Below are 24,020 nucleotides of genomic sequence, written 5' to 3'. Positions count from 1 at the left end.
AATTTTCTTCGGTCAATGGAAACTATTTTAAATGTAACTTCCAAGGGGAATTCAAAATAATTAAACAGAGGTCCGACTGAGTAATTTAGAATTATAAAAATGGTTATACAGTTTTATATAGAAAAAATCTTAACAATAGACAGTAAAAAATGCAAATTTAGTTAAATCATTTTAAGCTTATTTGAATAGTAGGTAAACATGTGAAAAAAAATTTACGGAATATTACAAATTTCGAAGTGCACTGCATCCAAATGTCACACGTCGCTGTTAATAAAGGTGCTGGTATGCAACTGTATGGCATACTGTCCCAAAGAAGGCACTGTCTTTATCCATACACAATTTAAATCCTAATGTTTTAAATTTGTTCAGTTGACTAAGAGCACCTTCTATCAATATAATTGCAGTGTTCATATCAATTGTACTACTTTGCATGGCTCTACTTACTTTATTTATAATACATAATATTTCATACTAAACAACTACACTTATAATAAATTTAAAAGAAGTAATTTCTGTTAACAGAAATTACTTTCTCATATTTCAGACTGCAGTTTTGCATTCTTTCATCTGGCCTATTCCTTGATTTCATTTATTGCAGTTGTAATATCGCGTAACTGATATTGTATTGTTTCAACAGCTTTTATCTTTCTTTCCCATCCTGTTTCTGGTAGAGATTTTACAGTAATTTTTGTATTAAAATATCATTGGAATTTGGGCTCCCTAAATTCCCAGTTCGCCCATACCTAGGGACGGCACTGTCTATTTATATCCCTCCCACTAGTCACAGCTGGAAGAAAAGAGGCATCATGATGATTCAGTAGCTGATCCAGTTGCTTCCTAGAGGTTTATCTATTGTGATTTTTCTGCAGAAAGTGCCTGTAAAAAACTAATGGCTTGCCTTCAAAAATAGTTTTAAAACTATACCATCAAAATGTAAAGAATATTGTGTCTCACCATGATTCCCATTATACCTGGAGAACTTGTACTCAATGATAAAAGAGATAGTGTAAGACCAGAGCTTTACTTTTGAGGCCATAAATGGATTTGACCAATTCAAACTTCAAATAATTAAGAGTAAGAGATCTGCTGACGTAATTAACAAGTAAAGGGCAATGTTGATGAAAAGTTGTGAGTTAGAGTTAAATTTGAAAGTGTCTGCAATTCTGTCCAAGCACAATAGAAGGGAGTGTATGATGAGAGCCTTGTCAGTCAATTCTGACCTGGAAAGTTTGTGCAACGCTCATGGGGTAGAATTTTTTCAGCATGGTCTGTGCTTGTTAACAGGAGAGACTACTTCTATGGAGATGAGATACCCTTAAATATAAAGGGTGCAAGAATATTTGCTGATGCTATCAAGGCAGCATTAGGTGGGTGGGGAAACTGCTAGCTTGAGGAGATACATGAACTAATAAATTAATAGTGGCCACAGGCAGAAGTGAAAGCGATTCTTGCACTGTTTCTATTGGAACGTGCAGGAGCCTGGAAATCAAAGTGCTGGGGATTTCACGGCCTACTGTGAATCAATGCGAAACAGGTAAATTCATGGGCTATGTTAGATAACAAAAAGTAAGAACAGGTGTGTGTATACTTGCATGTATATCAATGCTAGGAGTATAGTAAACAAATTTGATGATTTTGAAGTGCTGGTTAAGACATCCAAGGCAGATATTAGTATTTTAGTATTTAGTATTAGTAACGGCCGCATGGTGCAAGATAGCCTATGGCTTATGCTGCACCAGCCAAAAAAAAAAAAAAAAAAAAAAAAAATCCGAACAAAACAATGATAAAAACAAAAAAAAAATAAATAAATAACTAAATAATAATAATTAATAAATAAATTAAAATAAAAAATAAAATAAAAAGGAAATTAAACCTATCATCCTATGCACTTCCCTTACCCGAAAGTACTATCCAGATGACCTTTGAATTTCCCCAAACTGTCGGCCTCTACCACCCATGAAGGCAATTTATTCCAGTAATTTATAACTCGCTGGCTAAAATAAAACTTCCTGCAGTCCAATCTAAACATTTCCCCCCCATAACTTGACTTTATGTCCCCTAGTTCTAGCATCATTTATAATCTTGAAAATTTTGTCCTCATTCATTTTACTGATGCCTCTCAGAGCCTTAAACACCTCAATCAAATCTCCTCTAAGGTGTCTAGTTTCCAAACTCTGCAACCCACATATTCGAAGTCTTTCTTCATAAGGACGCCCTTTTGCCGATCTCACCAGGCGAGTTACCCTTCTTTGCACCCTTTCAAGAAGCTCGATGTCTTTCTTTAGGTGCGGTCTCCATACTTGAACACAGTATTCCAAGTGTGGTCTAACATAAGCCTTATATAATGGGATTATCACGTCCCTATCTCTACTTGCAAAAGTTCGATAGATCATCGATAGGACACCATGGGCCTTCCTTGCAACCTGTTTACAATGCTCAGAGAATTTCATGTCTGACCGTATCGTAACACCCAAGTCCCTTTCCTCCAATACTGGGTTTAGTTGAACTCCACCAAGTGAATAAGTTTTTTTGGGATTACTGTTTCCCAGGTGTAATACCTTACACTTTGTTGGATTAAAGCACAGCTGCCATTTTTCTGACCATTCCTGAAGTCTATCTAGGTCTCTCTGAAGAAGCTCAGCTTGACAGTGATCATTAACTACTCTACCAATTTTAACATCATCTGCAAATTTAGACATCATGCCCTCTATCCCTTCATCAATGTCGTTTATGAAAATTAAAAACAAAAGTTGTCCTAATACTGATCCTTGGGGAACCCCACTTCTTACATCAATCCAATCTGAGGAATAGCCATTTATCACAACCCTCTGCCTCCTGCCCTGAAGCCATCCTTCTATCCATCTAAGGATTTTTCCAATGATTCCAACCTGTTCCAGCTTATAAAGCAACCGCTCATGTGGGACTGAGTCAAAAGCTTTGCTGAAATCTAAATAAACAATGTCAAAATTATTCCCTAAATCCAGCTCGTGAGTGACCCTTTCGAAATAGCGAACCAGATTTGTTAAACATGATTTTCCCTTTACAAAACCATGCTGAGTATCCTTGAGAATTTCAATTCGATCCAAATGATCCTGAATTCCACCCTTGATCATTGCCTCCATGATTTTCCCTACTACTGAAGTCAGACTGACAGGTCGATAATTTCCAACTTCACTTTTAGAGCCACCCTTATGTATGGGAGATACATTTGCACTTTTCCAATCCAAGGGAATCTTCCCAGAGTCTAGTGATGCTCGCATAATTAGCCTCAATGGTTCAGTGCACTCGCTTGCCGCCTCTCTTAAGATTATAGGGTATATTCCAACAACTCCAGGAGCCTTACTGGTCTGTAGACTCGAAAGTTTTTTCATTAAATAATCTTGCGAAATTTCAATATCATTAATTACATATTTTTTAACTTCACTCCCACAATTTCCCATTGCCACAAAAGGCTTTTCATTTGTAAATATCGATGCAAAATAACTGTTGAGTTCATCTGCAACGGCAGCTGGTGTATTTATTAATATCCCCTTTCCCTTACGTAAAGGTCCGATCTGGTTTGTCCTGCTCTTCTTGGCATTTATATATGTGAAGAATTCTTTATCCCCCCTCTTTGCTCTGTTTGCTAGTGATTTCTCATAAACTGCCTTTGCCTGTCGAACCTTTTCTGTGGCTCTATTACACATCACCTTGTAGCTGTGCTAGGCTTCAGTACTTTTTATTGCTCTGTAACCTTTCCATGCCACCTTTTTCTGCTCAAGTAATGCGGCAACTTCACTATTCATCCAACTTGGAACCGTTCTCGTGGAGTATTTTTTTAATGGTATATACGCATTCAAGGCATCTGTGATTAATATTTTCAAAGCGTACCACAGTTCAATTGTATTCATTCTCTGTGCGATATCTACCCAGTTAATAGAGGCTATGTAGTACCTTAAGGCATTGTAATTTCCTTTTCTGAAATTAAAACCCATTCCTTTGCCTTTTACTTCTGCTACCTCTCTCGTCATCATCCACCGTAGAACTCCGTGATCACTTCCTGCTACTGGTTCTTCTACTGTCAGCCCTGTTATGTCATCTGATTCATGTGTGATGATGAGGTCTTTCCCTGACATGTTGATACAAATAACAGTCATCTAGTTGATTTAAAAATTTTGTTCCCCATGTCGAGTTTCCTTCCCATTTACTCCAATCAATTAGAGGCAAATTGAAATCACCCATAATAAGGCATTGACGCTTACTTGCCCATTCCATTTGCATGTAGAGGCTTTGTCATAATCTTCACAATCACCTGGTCTGTAAATTACTCCTACTCGCATTATACCTTTGTTTCCAACTATCTCACACCATACAGACTCTATACTAGCATGTGAAATGTCTGAATCCGGGAAAGCTATCGTCGCACTCAGGCTGCTTCTGATAAGAAGCATTACCCCACCACCCCTTCTATCTACCCTATCCTTCCTAAATACATTATACAAGCCATACTGAAACTCATCATCCCCAATTTCCGGGTGGCACCACGTCTCTGTAAGCCCTATTAGGTCCGCGTTACTTGTTTTAACCAGCAGTTCGAATTCGCTCATTTTATTGACGACACTTCTAACGTTACTGTATAAACAATTAAGATTTACTGTTCTTGTATATTTAACAACCCTAACACAACCCTTGAAGTTTTTTAGGCTCTCTTCCCTGATATTAGCTACCCGCTCACGTGAAACGTTTCTGCCCCAGAACATCTAGATAATACGTCCAGTTGGGGTAACAGATAAGAACTCTTAAGGTATGTGCAAGAGTTACATTGACCAATATTATCAGATAAACGCGTGTCAGTATTACCCACATCCCCCCTAACTAGCAGTTTCCCTGAACCTTTAAGGTATCCTCAATAATACTGGCAAAAACTTTTGCACCACCTTTGTTTAAGTGTATCCCGTCTCTACAAAACAAATTCCTTCTACCTACAAGTGTGGGCCATGCTGATAAAAATTTACCCCCTAAAGCCTTGCAGATTCCTTCAAGTATTGAAGGAATTGCCTTATACAAGGGGATAATCACCTCCTATTTTCTATCCCTGCTAGAAAAATTCCTGTATATCATTGACAAGACATCATGAGCTACTCTTGCAGACAGTCTGCACTGCTCAGAAAACTTCATATCGTCTGCAAACTTGGACATTAAGCCTGATATACCATCATCAATATCATTTATAAATAGAGAAATTAACAATGGACCCAACACTGAACCCTGAGGGACTCCACTAATAACATTAGTACACGAAGAGCAGTGTCCGTTGATTACCACTCTCTGTCTTCTCCACCTCAACCATCCCTTTATCCATAGCAGCAATTTGCCTCCAATGCCACACTGCTCCAATTTGTGCAGCAGTCTTCCGTGTGCAACAGTATCAAAGGCTTTTCTAAGATCCAAATGTATGATATCAAAGTTATTCTTTGCATCCAGTTCCTTTGTGGCTACATCATAGTATCCAATCAAATTAGTGAGACGACTTCCCCTTAACAAACCCATGCTGTGTCCGAGCTATATCTGAAGGCTTGTCTAGATGATCCTGCAATGCTTCTTTAACCAGTGTCTCCATTAATTTCCCTGTAACAGAAGTTAAACTAACAGGTTTGTAATTACCCATGTATCCCTTTAATCCTCCTTGGTGGATTGGGGTCACATTTTCACATCTCCAGTCCAATGGTACCTCCCCTGAGTCCAGGGAAACTCTCATAATTATGGCCAAGGGTTTGCTTACTTCCTTTGCCGCCTCCTTTAATATAACTGGATAGATTCCATCCACCCCAGGCACCTTTCTTGTGTTTATCTTCAACAATTTCTCTTCCACTTTACTCTCCGTTATTACAAGATTATCTAGCTTACTGCCAGAGTTGAATACACCTCTGACATTTCCCTCCTTGAATAACTCCTCGTGTGTGAATGTCGATGAAAAATATTCATTTAGTTTGTTAGCTACCTGAGCAGAGGATCATCAACAGTTGAACCATCAGTATCAAGTGGACTAATGTGATTCATCCCCTTCCTTCTAGAGTTTACATAAGTAAAGAACTCTTTGCTGTTTTTCTTTGCATCCTTTGCCAAAGATTTCTCGTAATCTGCCTTCGCCTGCCTAACCTTCTTTGTAACTTGGTTACAGACCAGCTTATATCTATCATAGGCTTCTGTGTCATATGTTAATTTATATTTAAAATAAATAAATGCACAAGGCATAATACTTTAAGAGTTTGGTATCTATATAATATCGGTGTTTAGATACACCATAGATAACTCTTAATAAACTACAAAGTAGTTGTTGTAGGCATCATTTGCTGTTTCTCATATTGTGCTCTGCCTTCACGACGAGTTGCCATGATATTGCACTACTTCGAATAAGTAACTCTTCACTAATAGAGAAGACTATTGTTACTTATTCTCGGTTGAGTACCACCACCCAGACAGCACTGTTTCACGGCTATTGGCCGATCATCAGTGGGTGGGCAGGTACCCTGGTAATGCAGACATGACGACCCAGTTGTGAAGTTAATCACACAATATGAGAGATGCCAAGAGGTGTAGATGTCAATATTTAAAATAAATAAATGCACAAGGCATAATACTTTAAGAGTTTGGTATCTATATAATATCTATGGTGTATCTAAACACCGATATCATATAGATACCAAACTCTTAAAGTATTATGCCTTGTGCATTTATTTATTTTAAATATTGACATCTACACCTCTTGGCATCTCTCATATTGTGTGATTAACTTCACAACTGGGTCGTCATGTCTGCATTACCAGGGTACCTGCCCACCCACTGATGATCGGCCAATAGCCGTGAAACAGTGCTGTCTGGGTGGTGGTACTCAACCGAGAATAAGTAACAATAGTCTTCTCTATTAGTGAAGAGTTACTTATTCGAAGTAGTGCAATATCATGGCAACTCGTCGTGAAGGCAGAGCACAATATGAGAAACAGCAAATGATGCCTACAACAACTACTTTGTAGTTTATTAAGAGTTATCTATGGTGTATCTAAACACCGATATTATATAGTTAATTTATATGTATCCCATGCATTTTTCTTCTCTGTCACATGCCTAATTAGTTCATCTGACATCCATTTAGGCCTAAATCTTGAACAATATTTCTTAGTTGGTATGAAAAGCCTAGTAGCTTCCAAGATTAATTCTTTGAATGCTTCCCATTTTGAATTTGCTGTTGGTAACATCATCAGTTGGTTCCACCGTATAGAATTTAAATACTGTCTCAGACCACCGTAGTCACCTTTACGAAAGCAAAAATCCTTTGCTTTACCCTTGATGGTAGTTACCTCTTTGAATAAATCCCACTTCAGCACACTGTGATCACTGCCACCTAGTGGTTCCTCTCTCTGCAGATTCTTAATGCATGAAGAATCGCTACTGATAATCAGATCAAGAGTATTACTCTCTCTAGTTGCCTCCCAAACATGCTGCTGTAGAAAACAATCATCCAATAAATCCACAAAAGCTTTGCTAATGTGAACAACCCACAAATTCCAGTCAATATCTGGAATTTGTGGGTTGTGGGGAAATTGAAATCCCCCATTATAAGACACTCTAATTTACTGGCCCACTCTATTTCTCTGCACAATTGCTCATTATACTCATCAGATTCATTAGGCCTTTAACACACACCTACTCTCATTTTTCCTTTTCCAGTGCTTATGTCACACCAAACAGACTGAACATTGCATTGTCCACCCACATCAATTGGATGCACTTCCTTAGATTGTATGTGTTTCTTTACTAACAGCATAACCCCTCCTCCCTTCCTGTCCTGTCTATCCTTTCTGTACACATTGTACTCCCTAAATTCCAGTTCTGCACTGTTTATGTCTGTGTGACACCATGTCTCTGATATCCCAACAATATCTGCCTTTGATTTCTTGACTAGCATTTCAAGCTCATCGCATTTATTAACCATACTTTTTTTTTTTTTTTTTTTATGTGAACCCCAAACACGAGAGGTATTAGGACCTATAGTACTTAGTACCGTGCTTGGGTTAAAAAAGCAATGGTTGAAGGAGAAGTATGGGGGGAGGGGGATGCCGGAAACTTTGCTCTAGAGACTAAACATGGGTTTCACCACTTCAAGCCTCCAATAAGCAAAGTGGTGGTATTTCACCGGTTGATGAAAGTCACCTAGCATTGGCGTACATGCAAGGATACATGCACCTGTTTCTGCTCTTAGTTACTCTAACACAGCCCATGTATTTACTTGTTCCACTATAGCTCCCAGCAGTCCTAAAAATTCCCATTGTATTGCTTTCCAGGCTGCTGCTCAATTGCATTTCAATAGAAGTAGTGCAAGAATCACTTTTACCTCTGCCAGCTGCTACTGTTAATCTATTAGTCTGTGTATTCCCCCCAAGTTGGCAGTTTTCCGACCCACCTAACTCTGCCTCAATAGCATCAGCAAATATTCTTGCACCCTTTCTATTTAAGTGTATCCCATCTCTCTAGAAACAGTCTTTCCTGTTAACAAGCACAGATCCAGCTGAGAAAAATTCTACCCGTTGAGCCTTGCACAATCTCTCCAGGGCAGAATTGATTGACAAGGCACTCATCATATACTCCCTCCTATCGTGTCTGGGCAGAATTGCAGACACTTTCTAATTCAACCCTAACTCACGGCTTTTTTTTTCAGCATTGTCTTGTACTTGTTAAGTAATTCTGCCAGTCTCCTACTCTTAATATCATTAGTGCCAACATTTACAACAATATAATATTGCCCTTTGTGCACTTAAAGGATGATATCTACCCTACAACGTCATTAACCTTTGCCCCTGGCAGACATACCCTGGCCTGTTCCATCTATCCTTTTTGCACAATATGTTCCCTATTTCCCTGACAATAGAGTCACCTACAACAACTAGTTCCTTTGGGACCAGCGCATTCTACCTTGGGGGTTGCCGCTGTGTTGCATGATGTTCAAGTGCAAGCTCTGGCATTGATGTGGGCAGCTGAGAGCCTGATGGGCCCCTCAGTTTAAATCCTTCGAGGTCATCCACCCTGTCCTTCAAGCTCTCATATAAGCCCATAACAATGCCGAGTTGGCGCCTGATTTCCTCGCACTCCTTACATCGTGCTCACACACACAAAGACATTCCTCTTGGCAATATCATGTCTCGTTCTTGATTGCTCCACAAACATGAAACAAGCAGTACATTTCAATAGCCTGTGATTCAGAGGACAACTGCCCGCCCCCTTCTCCCCTGAGCCACAGCACTTCCACTAGTTTGAGCCTTTTGCTTTGCTGCTCTGGTCTCAATCATGATTTCTATTCAAGTTCAGTGAAATTCCAGTACAAAATATAACCTCAAACCTAAATCCCAATGCAGTTATAACACTATATATATGTATTTTGGTATCGAATATTATCTCCGAGTTATGTTATATGACTTTCTAATCCCCTGTCAACTTGTATGTATTAATTTATGATGTTACGTTTGTAATAACTAGGTCGCTATATTTATTTAGTTAAAAAAGCACAATTCAATTGACAATGAAATTTAATAAGATTAATAAATTTTACTGATTAATTGATACTACTATACTCGCTATCTAGTTTTCCGTTAAACCTTACACTAGCACACATTGTATCGTATAATGGCGGCAAGTTACGAATGGTTAATCTACAGACACGAGGTATTATTTACTTTCCAAATCGCACTATCTAAATTCAAAATAAACCACAGAGCTTGACTAGGTCTATAAGCTACTTATTCAATTCTTAATAAGATTCTTATTCAATTCTTGTGATTTGGCCCATAATAGTGATTGGAAAGGTGTTAAACAGTTCACTAGGCTGTTGGTTTCCATAATATATATTCACCATAATGTACCACCCAATCATATTAATATACTTTTCTGGATTCAAATTAGTATGGGTATTAGTGGCAAATGATCCAAGGAAGCAGGCTCATACAGCATATAAGCCAGTTCATCAGCCACAAAAAAAAAAAAAAAAAAAAAAACTATCCACCTCATCTGTCCATCCCTTCTAATAATTTGTCTAATTCTTCCTTAAATTAAATAGACTACCCACTTCCAAATAAAAGTTTGTTCCAACTATTATTTACTCTTTGGTTGATAGCAAATGTTCATCCATCTCTTCTGTTGCCATCCTTTTTTCAATTTATGTTCCCTTATGTGTGTTATCCAAGAAAGTGTAAGGATTCCATCAGCCTTTAATTGGCTAAAACCATTTAAAGCCCTAAACACTTTAAAAAATTCTTCTAGCTGTTTTCAATTGAAGTCTTTTTTTTTGTTGTTGTTGTTGTTGTTGTTATTAAGAGTATCCTTTTGTGTCCTTGGCTAACCTTATTGCCCTTCTCTACAACCATCCCACCAGATCCACATCCTTCATAAAATGAAGCACATACACTGATGAGCCAAAACATTATGACCACCTACCTAATATGATGTTGGTCCTCCACATGCAGCCAAAACAGCTCGTACCTGGCAAGGCATGGATGCTACAAAATTTCTAAATGTGTCTTTTGGTATCTGGTACCAACATGTAACCAGCAGATCCTTTAACTCCTGTAAGGTCTGTGGTTGAGATGCCACAGATCAGAGTTGCTGTTCCAACACAAACCACAGATGCTCGATGGGATTGATGTCTGGGGAATTTGGAGGCCAGGGAAGTCTACCTGGAAGTCTTCCTCATGTTCTGCTAACCAGTCTCAAACAATCCGGGTAGTGTGGCATGGCGCATTATCCTGCTGAAAGACGGCACCGCCAGAGGGGAAGACCGTTGCCATGAAAAGGTTTACCTGGTCAGCAATGATGTTTAGGTAGGTGGTAGATGTCAGAGTGCCTGGAACATGGATGACTGGACCCAGGGTATCTCAGCAGAACACGGCCAAAGAATGACACCGCTGCCACCAGCTTGTTTTCGTCCCATGGTGCATCCAGGCACCATCATTTCCCCAGGTAAACGACGCATGTGTACCCGGCCATCCACATGGTGCAACAGGAAGCATGATTCATCAGACTAGACGACCCTTCTTCCAATCACTCAAGGTCCAGTTTCGATGCTCGCATGCCCATTGTAGACGCTGCTGCCGGTGAACCATGATTAGCATGGGCACTCGGAGCGGCCTGTGGCTATGCATCCCAATTTTCAGCAGGGTTTGATGTACTGTGTATTGTGACACATTACTCCTGTCGACAGCATTCCATTTAATTGCGAGTTGCACCACAGCCGCCCTTCTGTTGCCACGTACCATGCGGGAGAGCCTTTGCTCACCTCAAGCATTGATGAGCCGTGGTCATCCAACACCTCGCTGGTGGTTTGTGGGTTTTCCCTCCTCAAACCACTTTCGGTAAGTACTAACCACGGCTGACTGTGAGCACCCCACCAGCCGTGTCATTTCAGATATGCTCTGACCCAGTCGTCTGGTCATTACAATTTGGCCTTTGTCAAACTTGCTTAAGTCCGCTGCCTTTCCCATCTGAAGAACAAGAGTAACACTGATTAATGGAGCTCGGTATCGGATGTTTTTTATTAAGCAACTGCAGGTGAATTACGGCCCGCACATGTGCCGTAATTCACCTGCAATTGCTTCGATTTGCATAACAACTCGCTGGTCATAATATTTTGGCTCATCAGTGTAGACCTGTATGCACTACTTAAGGTACAATCTAACCTTAAGTAATGCATCAGTAAATCAGTATTTAGTGATGAAACCAGTTCCTCATCTGTTAAAACGTTGGTAACCTGGATTATTACAAAAGTAACCATTTCTAGCTTTGTGTATTGCTGTTAAAAATGCCGTGAGTGTTTATAAAAAAATTTGTAAACTGTACAAAGGGAAAATCCTGTTTATGAAAAATTAAAACAAGGGGTTTCAAATAAAAATTAAAAAGAATAAAGTTTATAAAAAAACCAAGGCATCTGATGTGTATTTGAAAAAAGCCAAGCGGGCTGGGTAGATTATGCATACCACCTTGATTCCAGTGTAACACCAACCACACTGATGTTATGCCTAAAAAAATTCTGTGAAAAATAAAGTAAAATGTCTACAAAATTACTATTACATTAATTCTTATTTGCAGTAATTTTTGTAATGGTGAATTTGTTGCCTTTCTTTTTTTTTTTAACAGTGAAGTTTTCACGCATCATATCAGCATATATCAGTATTATATAAAATTGGCAAAAATGAAATTTACTCCTTTTTGCTTCATTCATAATGCTTTATGTATGTGTTTTATATATGTGGAACCATGATTTCATTATATTCATGAGATAATTTTGTTTCTTACAGTTGAAAAATGAATGCATTAATTATTTCTTTAATTAAAATTAAGGAAAAAAAATAAAAATGAAAAATATTTCAGATGATTGAAGTTTCAGATAACTGGAATTCTACTGTAAACAAATTTATCATTATTAGAAGAAAAAATTTTGAATTAGTTTTTTTTTTAGTGAAGGACGAATTATGTTTTTGGCTTACTGATCATTTGCCACTATTAATACATTCTATATAAAGATATCAGGGTTCCTTTTGTTATTTTCAATTTTGCTTTGTATTATACCACAGATTCTGAAAAATACTATATTTTGATTAGTGAGTTGTGTATCAATAATGATTTTGCTGTAGGAAAGTGAAAGCTCCTCTAGGGTAGTGGTATAATGGCGTGATTTTTTTTTCCTTTTTTTTTTTTTTTGTTTAGTTAATGGCCCATCCTTTATTGTCACCAACCCAAGCACCTAACCTTATTCAAGTAGCACCTCAAATAACAGCTCCACAGCTTCAGCAATATCAGACGATTCAACAAGAAGACAAGTCTCCAAATACAGGAACAACTGTACAAACTAATGGACAGTCTTTACATTCACCACCAAAAGTATGATTATGTTTAGTTTTTTTTTTTTTTTTTTATATTTATATATATATATATATATATATATATATATATATATATATATTGTTATTAGTCATTTTGAGATTTAAGGATTCTGAGCTAAGGCTGTAACATCTTGATGTGCCGCAGGTGATGTTATTGTAACAGGAGTAAGATTTTTCATTAAGTTGAAGTGCAAAACAAGAAAACAAAATGCCCATCTTGATTAAATAACTGAAAATAGAAATTCAGGTTTTGAAAATAGAGTGAAAATAAAATAAAGGCCAGAACCCTGAACAAAAATCCTACCACTGATTGATTAAATAACCGAAAATAGAAATTCAAGTTTCGTGAAAATAAAATAAAGGCCAGAACCTTGAACAAAAATCCTACCACTGAAACACACCACAAATGAATCTGATTGATTTACTATAGAATAGATTGTGACATCACCTTATTAGGAAATCATTGGCTGAAAATCATATTTACTGTAACAGTCTTTCTGGTAAAAGATGTTAATTGATATGAAATTGGATATTAATATTGTATATGCCATTAATATCAAATCACTTTATCAATTCTGGAATAATGACATAAATAAATTTTATTATAATGATATGCTGTGCTTATTATTTGCACCATTTATGTAAGTATATATATATATATATATATATATATATATGGTACAGACATAAAAGTTCCTGGATTCTTACATTAAACATAATTAAAAGTAGACACAGCCACAATTTATTCTGTTTCTAGTAGAATTTCTGGAATTATTCCAGCTAGATGGCACAGAAAGCATCTTGAGTTATGTCAATAACCTCTTGTTCACTTTGGAACGGATAGCTTCATAAATGTTTCATTTTCAGGAAATAGAAAAAATTGCATGATTAGAAGAAGGTCAGGCAAGTAAGGGGGATGTGGTAACACAACAGTATTATGTTTAGTGAACTGTTTTGTGCAAGAAATGAGCGGTGTGCACATGCCTTGTTGTTCAACAACTTTCACTGCCCATTTTTCTGGATGTTTTTTCTGCAAATTCCCTCTCACAGCCAGCACAGTATCCGTATATATCTTTCCTTATTTACAACGGCACCTTGAGGAATAAATTAATAGTACACGATACTGTGATGGTCAAAAAGAAATTCTAAATCACTTTCCTTTTTGACATTTCTTACTAAAAAAATTTTTTATCACATTGTTAAGGCAATTTCCAAGTTAATGATTTGTCATTGTTTGTGGGTCACAGGAAAAACATCAAATCTCATCCCCCAGTAATGATGAATTTTAGGAACAATGGATCATTTTTAGATGCACTATGAGATTGATGCAAATTGTTACCCACCCCATTGCATTGATTTAAGCAAGGGCATGCATCCATATGCTGAGCAACTCGATGCACGTTCAGATCATCACTAAAAATTCCATGCTAACTTCTGTATGAAATATTCAAAGCTTCCACAAATTTATCAAAAGTCACAGTGATTCTGATACATGAATTATTCTGCTCTTTCAATTTCCTCAGGTTTATGAACAGTTACATTAAAGTACTTCTTTCAGCTTAGTGCTAAAAGAAGTACTATCATATGCTAAACCCTGGCACCTCCGTAGGCAGGTGGGAAGGAGCAGCAGTGCGTAGCACACGCTTCTTGATTAGACCGGGGTTCGACCCCTTGACCACCAAATACGGAGGATATGGAGGGAATGACCACTGCATATTCCCAGAGCAATATGTCTTAGTTGCTAATGCTCCTAAAAAAAAAAACCAAATAACTAAACCCATTTCCTCTTTGAATATATGATGACATTCAAACATGACGAAATAGAAATCCTCTCCATACACCTGACATCTTTGCCAGTGTTTTGAAAGCATAGACAAAATCTGATGTTTACACGATGTCACAAATTTTGAAATTTTTTGCTAAATCATGATAAAATAAATGCACTTCAAATGCACACAGTAATGAAAACATGTACTGAATAATTAATCAAATTCGGTATACATGCAGATACTGGTTGAAACATGCATTTTAACTACAGCAACTGGAAACTTCTTAACTCTACTTTATATATATTGTTATTGCAGTTAGTAAAAAAATGAAGAGCATATAAAACTATTAATGCAATGCCATCACAGCTATAATTAGGCCAGTAATTTAGCTAGAAGATATTAATTAGAATTTTTCAATTGACAATATAATAAAATATATAAATAAAATAGCAAATATGTTAGAGAACTTTTAAAAATAATAAAAATACAAAAAATAAATGAGGTTAAAAATTCCACAAACTGACACAAAAGTGGGAAGTTTAAGAAGGACAAGGAAAGATAGATAGACACACAACTCAAAACTAACAATGATTACTGTACTAGGTTCGAGTTCTAGCACAGTAGAGATGATGCTCAAATTGATAATGTAAACACTAAAGAAAATCAATAGAAATAATGATCCTTAAAGGAATGCTGAAACTTTGCAAAATGCTCTGGAACCACTCAATTTGGCCTGTAACCAGATCATTGGTGTCATGAAGCATGTCCAACAATTGACAATCGGTGGGCATGTTTCATGAGTCTATAAGCCTTCATTGCACAGTCGTGTAATAATGTATATAATTTCGTGAGAGAAAGACAGACATGGGAAATAACCAATTCTAATAACAGATTTAAAAAATGTTGCACTCCACATAAATTTTTATTGGAAAAAATGATCAAGTTTATTGAAACTAGATGGAAAGAAAACTTGGCAAAAAAAAAAAATCATTCCAGTAATTTATACATTTCAAATTGTCATTTTTGATGACAATTTGAAATCCTTGTGGATATCATTGTCAAATTTTAGAGGGAGGGAGGATAAAAAAAAAGGAATGAAGTAACTGTAAGAACTAGTTACATGAAACACTGTGCTATTTTTAAATTAAAGAAATTATCTCAATTAGGTGAAAACCCCAATCGAAAAAAAATGCTGTGCTGTTTTCAAATTGATTGTGATAATGAATTATCATTTTCAAGTCTACAAGAAAGAATAAATTGATTTTAAGAGCTAGTTACAACAAACATTGCACTATTTTTATTTTAAATTAAAGACCTTACATAACCAAGTGGTCAGAGCAAGAGTGCAGTAGCACATACTGTTTGAATGGACTGTGGTTCAAGCTCGTGACTGCTAAATGTAATTAACAATTGTAATTAACAAATGAATTAGGTAAGAACACTAGTTGCAAAAAAAAACACTGCACTGTTTGTTTTTTAATTAAAAGAACTTGTGGATTAGTGGAAATTATAACATAATTAATTTAAAAGTAGTGCAGTGTTTTTTTCACAGCTAATGATTTCACCTAATTAGCATAATTTTACTTTAAAAATAGTGCAGCATTTGATGTAACTAGTTAGTTCTTACAATCACTTTATTCCTTCCTTCCTTCCTCTAGATTTGACATTAATATCTGCAAAGATTTTGAAACATCCTTAAAATTGGTCTATAAGTGGTTGGGTTATTGGAATGTTTTTCATAAAGTTTTATTTTCATCCATGTTCAATAAACTTGATCATTTTTGCATATAAAAAAATTTATGTGGGGTGCAGTGTTTTTTAATCTATTATTAGAATTAATAATGTATTTCCTGTGTGCAGACCATCAAAAAGCCAGCAGTATTCTGCATGCATATGCTGAAAGTGATCTATAATTTGGCTGGAAGAAATCTGTCAGATAGTCTCAGTCCATTTCTGCCTTTTTATAAGATTGGTCCAACCCTCAGAGGTTGAAGAGGAAATCAAGAAATCAGGTGCTCCAGAGATCAAGAAATCGGGTGCTCCAGAGATCAAGTCTCTTAATGTCACCTATAAACATCTGTACTGTCATAGTGAACTGTAGAGTAAAGATCCTGAATATTATTATAAATTAGCATCTACCAGCTATGAGGTATGTTTTAGTGGTGATAAATTATGTTTGTAGGCTGTCCACTTGAGTAGCCATTATTCTTCAGCATGCTAGTCTCCTTGGAATGATCTTTATGTCTGACCCTCAAGTGTACCACAATATATACAGTTTCTGAAAAAAGATCATTGTACTTTATAATCTAATAACACAAACACTGGTTATGTATTGCATTTTTCATCATTATAAATGTCCATTGTAAATTACAATGTCACCTATAAACATCTGTACTGTCATAGTGAACTGTAGGGTAAAGATCCTGAATATTATTATAAATTAGCATCTACCAGCTATGAGGTATGTTTTAGTGGTGATAAGTTATGTTTGTAGGCTGTCCACTTGAGTAGCCATTATTCTTCAGCATGCTAGTCTTACCATTTGTGTAGTTTTTGTTATCCATGAAATATCAGTACAGTATTGAAACTCTCAAAGACAACTGGGTGTTTGTGAGATAGTTAGCTAAGTTTTAAAATTATTCTTTTTTGACGTTGCACCAGCTGAGTAGTGCCATAGTCGGTTTTTTTTTTTTTTTTTTTTCAGAATGAAGAAGGGGAACCTGTTAGGTTTTACAAGATGGTTGCAAATAAAAAAGACTTATAATTGCATTCAGATTCAGTTTTCCATTGCTAAAGCTACAAATTATCTGACATTGAAAATAAAAATGTACATGCAATGCACAAATATTTTAAAGCTTTCTGCATTCCGAAATGGCTTTGGAATGACTTTACATGAACTGGACATCATGTCCTGTCTAGTTTTCCTTTGTTATAGTTCATTAGGGTCTCAAGAGCAATGGTTTTTCTCTAAATGAATTATTTCCACTCCTTTGGGGTTTTTTTTTTTTTTTTTTTTGGTAGGTGTGAGTGAAGTACTATATAAACTGTTTAATGCAATTAACTTATTTGTATTTCTTTCAAGCCTTTAACTAGCCCTTAAAAAAGGATGATAGGATTATTGTACATAATAATCCAAAAGCAAATCACAACACTGGAAGCCTATAACTGTATTTTGAACTTTATAGAACATACCAGTTACAAAATGAAAGCTGTGGCCTCCGAGGTATTTTTTATTGTTGACTAGTAGAACATGCTGGTAGAACATGTAACATAAACAAAACAAGTTAGTTAATGAGTCTTTGAGAGTTTCAATATTGTACTAATATTTCATGCATAAAAAAACTACTCAAATGGTAATTTACGATGGACATTTAGTAAATATATGCAGTACATTACATTTCAGTAGCATTAGCAAATAGTAATAATTCATGATTTGTAATGAAAAATATATGTATATTTTGACATCCATTCAGATTTAAATCTTGAACTGTATCTCATAGCTGGTATAGAAAGCTTAGTAGCTTCTATGACTCCCCTGAACACTTCCAATTTAGCATTTTAAATTTTTGACAGCATCACTTTGGCTCCACTGAAAAGAATTTAAATTAGCATTAGCAAAGGCACATGATGCATGAAAGCAAGCTTATATAGCATTAACCAAAAAAAAAAAAAAAAAAAACCCTTATTTCACCCATCGACTTGCTCCAAATGTTTGTCCAGTACTGCCTTGAATCTATTTAAGCTATCAACTTCTACAACGACAGATAGAAGTTTGTTCCAGCAATCAACCACTCACTGGCTAAAGGCAAACTTCTGCACATCCATCCTACAACTGTCTTTCCTCAATTTGAATTTATGCCCTCTCACTCAATTATTCTGAGCAAGAGGAAGAATCCCATCAGCATTGAGCATGCTAAAACCATTCAAATCTTTATACACCTCAATCAGATCACCTCACAGGGGTACCTCCATAGCCAGGTGAGCAGGAGCAGCAGTGCATAGCACACGCTTCTTGATTAGACCGGGGTTCGAGCCCGTGACCACCAAATATGGAGGATGCTGAAAGGTCAAGGAATGACCACCGCATATCCTCAGAGCAATATGGCCTTAGTTGCTAATGCTCCTAAAAACCAAATAACAACAACCTCAGAGGTGCCTAGTCTCCAGACACTGTAATTTGCAAAACAAAGGGTTGCCCTTTCTTCGTAAGAGCAACCCTTTGTTCCATTCACTAATCTTGTTGCCCTTCTCTGTACTCGTTCCAACAGCTCTACATCCTTCTTAAAATAGGCGCCTCCATAGCCAGGTGGGAAGGAGCAGCAGTGCGTAGCACACGCTTCTTGATTAGACCGGGGTTCGAGCCCGTCACCACCAAATACGGAGGATGCGGAAAGGTCAGGGAATGACCACCGCATATCCCTGAGCAATATGGCCTTAGTTGCTAATGCTCCTAAAAACCAAATAACAAAAACCTTCTTAAAATGAAGCCTTCAGACCTGTATACAGTACTCAAGGTGTGGCCTGACCATTGCCTTATACAAGGGAATAATCACCTCCTTATTCCTGCTAGAAAAATTCCTGTATATCATTGAAAAGACACCATGAGCTACTCTTGCAGACCATCTGCACTGCTCGGAAAACTTCATATCTGCTGCATGTCTGCCTGTAGAGAGTGAAAAGGACGCCCAGGTCCTTTTCACTCTGTCAGTGTAGTACCACACAGTTGATACAGTTGATACGTTACTCAGAGGTTACTGCTTCCCATATGCAGTACTTTACATTTGTCAATGTTAATTGTCTAAGATCATTTTAGTCAGCTTTACAAAAGCAAACCCTTCCCTTTATCCTTGACACTAGTTTTATCTTTAATTTAAATTCCACATCATTACACTATGATCATTGCTGCCTAATGGCTTTTTATCTGAAGATTCTTAATGCATGAAATGTTACTGCTGGTGATCAGAGCAAGGATATTGCTTTCTCTTGTTGCCTCTCTGACATGCTGGCAGAGAAAACAGTCATCTAATAGTTCCAAAAAGGTTCTGCTACTGTGTGAATGACCAACCAACAGGTTCCAGCCATTATCTGGAAAGTTAAAATTCACTACTGTAAGATATTCCAATTTACTGGCTCACTCCGATTTGTCTGCATAGTTATTTCATTATACTCATCAGTCACTTGGCCTATAACATATTCCTTCTTTCATTTTTTGTTTTCCCAGTGCTTATGTCATGCCAAATTGATTCATTATTACACTAGCAACCTGTGTCAACTGGATATCAGTGTAAAGGTTGGGCTAACTTGAAAAAAAAAAAAAAAAAAAACTATCAACAAGAACAATTAAGCCAAGAGGACTTCTTCTTGGGACAAACCTAAGTATATATTTTGAATTAAGATTCTGAATTTTTAGAGAGGATGCAGTTGGAAGTCTACCATGGTGTGTTTTGTGAGGAGAATCAGCACCACCTAGACATTGTTATACATGAAATAAAAGCAAGTCTGCCAAAACCAATCATCAGGGAGAGGAATCTGGAGATTGTATGACCAGAAGAAAAAGGTAAATAGGAACTTGGCAAGGCCTTGCTTTAGGAAAAATGGTATTGAACTGTCTTGCTCAGAAACTTAGAAGGTATTTGGGTTCTGAGATGTTAAGACACTGTAAACCTTCAGCATTAGTAGTGGCATATTAGCATTAGCAGTGGCATATTAGCATTAGTAGAGGCATATGATGCAAGAAAGCAAGCTTATGCAGCATCAGCCAAAAAAAAAAAAAAAAAAAAAAAAAAACCCTTCCACTTCACCCCTCCGTTCGTTCGAAATACTTGTCCAGCTGAGCCTTAAATTTATTTAGGCTATCAACTTCCACAACAAGGGATGGAAGTCTGTTCCACCAACCAACTACCTGCTGGCTAAAGGCAAATTTCCACACATCTATCCTACATCTGTCTTTCCTCAATTTGAATTTATGCCCTCTCAGGTGATTATTCTGAGCAAGAGGCAGTATCCCATCAGTATTGAGCATGCTCAAACCATTCAAGTCTTTGTACACCTCTATCAGATCACCTCGCCGGTGCCTAGTCTCCAGACACTGTAATTTGCAAAACTTAAGCCTTCCTTCGTAAGAGCAACCCTTTGTTCCATTCACTAATCCTGTTGCCCTTCTCTGTACTCATTCCAGCAGCTCTACATCCTTCTTGAAATGAGGCATCCAGACCTGTATACAGTACTCAAGGTGTGGCCTGACCACTGCTTTATACAAGGGAATAATCACTTTCTATCCCTGCTAGAAAGATTCCTGTATATCATTGATAAGACACCATGAGCTACTCTTGCAGCCCGTTTGCACTGCTCAGAGAACTTCATATCTGCCTGCACAATTACCCCCAGATCCTTTTCATTCTCTACCACTGTCAGTGTAGTATCACAGAGTTGATACGTTGCTCTGGGGTTGCTGTTTCCCATATGTAGTACTTTATATTTGTCAACGTTAAACTTCATTTGCCACCTCTCAGCCCATCTGCTCAACCTTTCCAGATCCTGTTGCAGCAGCATAGCGTCAGTAGTGTCCTTAACAACCCTGCCAACCTTTGTATCGTCTGCAAACTTGGACATTAAGCTTGATATACCATCATCAATATTATTTATAAATACAGAAAACAACAATGGACCCAACACTGAACCCTGAGGGACTCCACTAATAACATTAGTCCACGATGAGCAGTGTCCATTAATTACCACTCTCTGTCTTCTCCACCTCAACCATCCCTTTATCCAAAGCAACAATTTGCCGCCAATGCCACACTGCTCCAATTTGTGCTGCATTCTTCCATGTGCAACAGTATCAAAAGCCTTTTTAAGATCCAAATATATAATATAAAAGTTATTCCCTGCATCCAATTCTTTTGTGATTACATCATAGTATCCAATGAAATTTGTCAGGCAAGACCTTCCCTTAGCAAAACCATGCTGTGTCTGAGCTATAACTGAATTCTTGTCAAGATGATCCTGCAGTGCTTCCATTAATTTTCCTTGAACAGAAGTTAAACTCACAGGTCTATAATCACTTGTGTCAGCCTTTGATCCTCCTTTGTGAATTAGGGTTACATTTGTGCATCTCCAGTCTGTGGGTACCTCCCTTGAGTCCAAGGAAGCTCTTATAATTATGGCTAAGGGTTTGCTTACTTCCTTTGCTGCCTCCTTTAATATAACTGGATAGATCCCATCCACCCCTGGTGCCTTTCTTGTATTTATCTTCAACAATTTCTCCTCCACTTTACTCTCAATTATTACAAGATCATCTAGCTCACTGCCATGTTTACTTCATTTATGGCATTCCCCTTCCTGAATAACTCCTCATGTGTGAATGTAGATGCAAAATATTGATTTAGTTTGTTAGCTACCTGAGCAGGATCATGAACAGTCGAACCATCGATATCAAGTGGACCAATCTGATTCATCCCCTTCCTTCTGGAGTTTACATAAGTAAAGAACTCCTTGCTGTTTTTATTTGCATCCCTTGCCAAAGATTTCTCGTAATCTGCCTTCGCCTGCCTAACCTCCTTTGTAACTTGGTTACAGATCAACTTATATCTATCATAGGCTTCTGTGTCACATGTTAATTTATATGTATCCCATGCATTTTTCTTCTCTGCCATTTTTCTTCTCATTAATTCATCTGACATGCATTTAGGCCTAAACCTTGAACAATATTTCTTAGTTGGTATGTAAAGCCTAATAGCTTCCAAGATAAGTTCTTTGAATGCTTCCCGTTTTGCATTTGCTGTTGGTAACATCATCAGTTGATCCCACTGTATAGAATTTAAATACTGTCTCAGACCATCGTAGTCACCTTTACGAAAGCAATATCCCTTCCCTTTACCCCTGATGGTAGTTACCTCCTTGAGTAAATCCTACTTCAGCACACTGTGATCACTGCCACCTAGTGGTTCCTCTATCTGCAGATTCTTAATGCATGAAGAATCATTACTGATAATCAAATCAAGAGTATTACTCCCTCTAGTTGTCTCCCAAACATGCTGATGTAGAAGACAATCATCCAATAAATCCACAAAAGCCTTGCTAGTGTGTGAGTGACCAACCCACAAATTCCAGTCAGTATCTGGGAAATTAAAATCCCCCATTATAAGACTCTCTGATTTACTGGCCCACTCTATTTCCCTGTACAGTTTCTTATTATACTCATCAGAGTCATTAGGCCTATAGCACACTCCTACTCTCAATTTTGATTTCCCAATGCTTATGTCACACCAAACTGACTCGACACTGCACTGTCCAGCGATGTCGACTGGCTTCACTTCCTTGGATTTTGTGTGTTTCCTAACTAATAGCATAACCCCTCCTCCCTTCCTGTCCTGTCTATCCTTTCTGTAGATGTTGTACTCCCCAAATTCCAGTTCTGTATTATCTATATCTGTGTGACACGATGTCTCTGATATCCCAACAATATCCACCTTTGATGCTTTGAGCAACACCTCAAATTCATCAAATTTATTTACCAAACTCCTAGCATTGGTGTACACACAAGTATACATGCACCTGTTCTTTTTCTTAGCTACCCTAACACAACCCATGTGTTTACTTGTACCCCAGCATTCTCTGAAATATCCTACATCTTATTTTCCAAGCTGCTGCTCATTCCAATAGAAGCAGTGCAAGAATCACTTTCACCTCTGCCGGTGGCTACTGTTAATCTATTAGTCCTTGTATCCCCCCAATCTAGCAGTTTTCCGACCCACCTAACACTGCCTCGATAGCATCAGCAAACATTCTTGCACCCTTTCTATTTAAGTGTATCCCATCCCTGTAGAAGCAGTCTCTCCTGTTAACAAGTACAGACCAGGCTGAAAAAAATTCTACCCCTTGAGCCTTGCACAGTCTTTCCAGGGCCAAATTGATCGACAGGGCTCATATACTACCTCCTATCGTGTCTGGGCAGAATTGCAGACACTTTCTAATTCAACCCTAATTCACCCCTTTTTTTCAACAGTGACCTGTACTTGTTAAGTAATTCCGCCGGTCTCCTACTCTTAATATCATTTGTGCCAACGTGTACAACTATATCACCTTTTGTGCCCTTAAAAGATGATATCCGCTCTACAACATCATCAACCTTTGCCCCTGGCAGACATACCCTGGTCCTGTTCCACCTATCCTTTTTACAAAGCATGTTTCCCTGACAATAGAGTCACTAACAACTACTAGTTCCTTTGGGACCAGCGCATTCTGCCTTGGGGGTTGCCGCTGTGTTGCTTGATGCCCAAGTGCAAGCTCTGGCGTTGGTGTGGGCAGCTGAGAGCTTATGGGCCCTCACTTTTAATCCTTCAAG

General features: G+C 37.5%; 1 protein-coding gene across 1 annotated transcript in view; it reads left to right on the top strand.

Moving 5' to 3' along the window:
* Positions 1-24,020, top strand: part of LOC150079412 (uncharacterized) — a 178,054-nt gene that overhangs the window by 97,873 nt on the left and 56,161 nt on the right. The window contains exon 6 of the mRNA XM_090383056.1: positions 12,730-12,903. Within this exon, the coding sequence (XP_090239182.1) occupies positions 12,730-12,903 (174 nt within the window). The remainder of the gene's footprint in view (positions 1-12,729; positions 12,904-24,020) is intronic.

Source organism: Mastigoproctus giganteus, chromosome 10, assembly GCF_048544385.1.
Source record: "Mastigoproctus giganteus isolate SK-2022 chromosome 10, ASM4854438v1, whole genome shotgun sequence".
NCBI classification, from domain to species: domain Eukaryota; kingdom Metazoa; phylum Arthropoda; class Arachnida; order Uropygi; family Thelyphonidae; genus Mastigoproctus; species Mastigoproctus giganteus.
The sequence above is the reverse complement of the archived record's forward strand: the minus strand, read 5'-3'. Positions and strand labels throughout refer to the sequence as shown.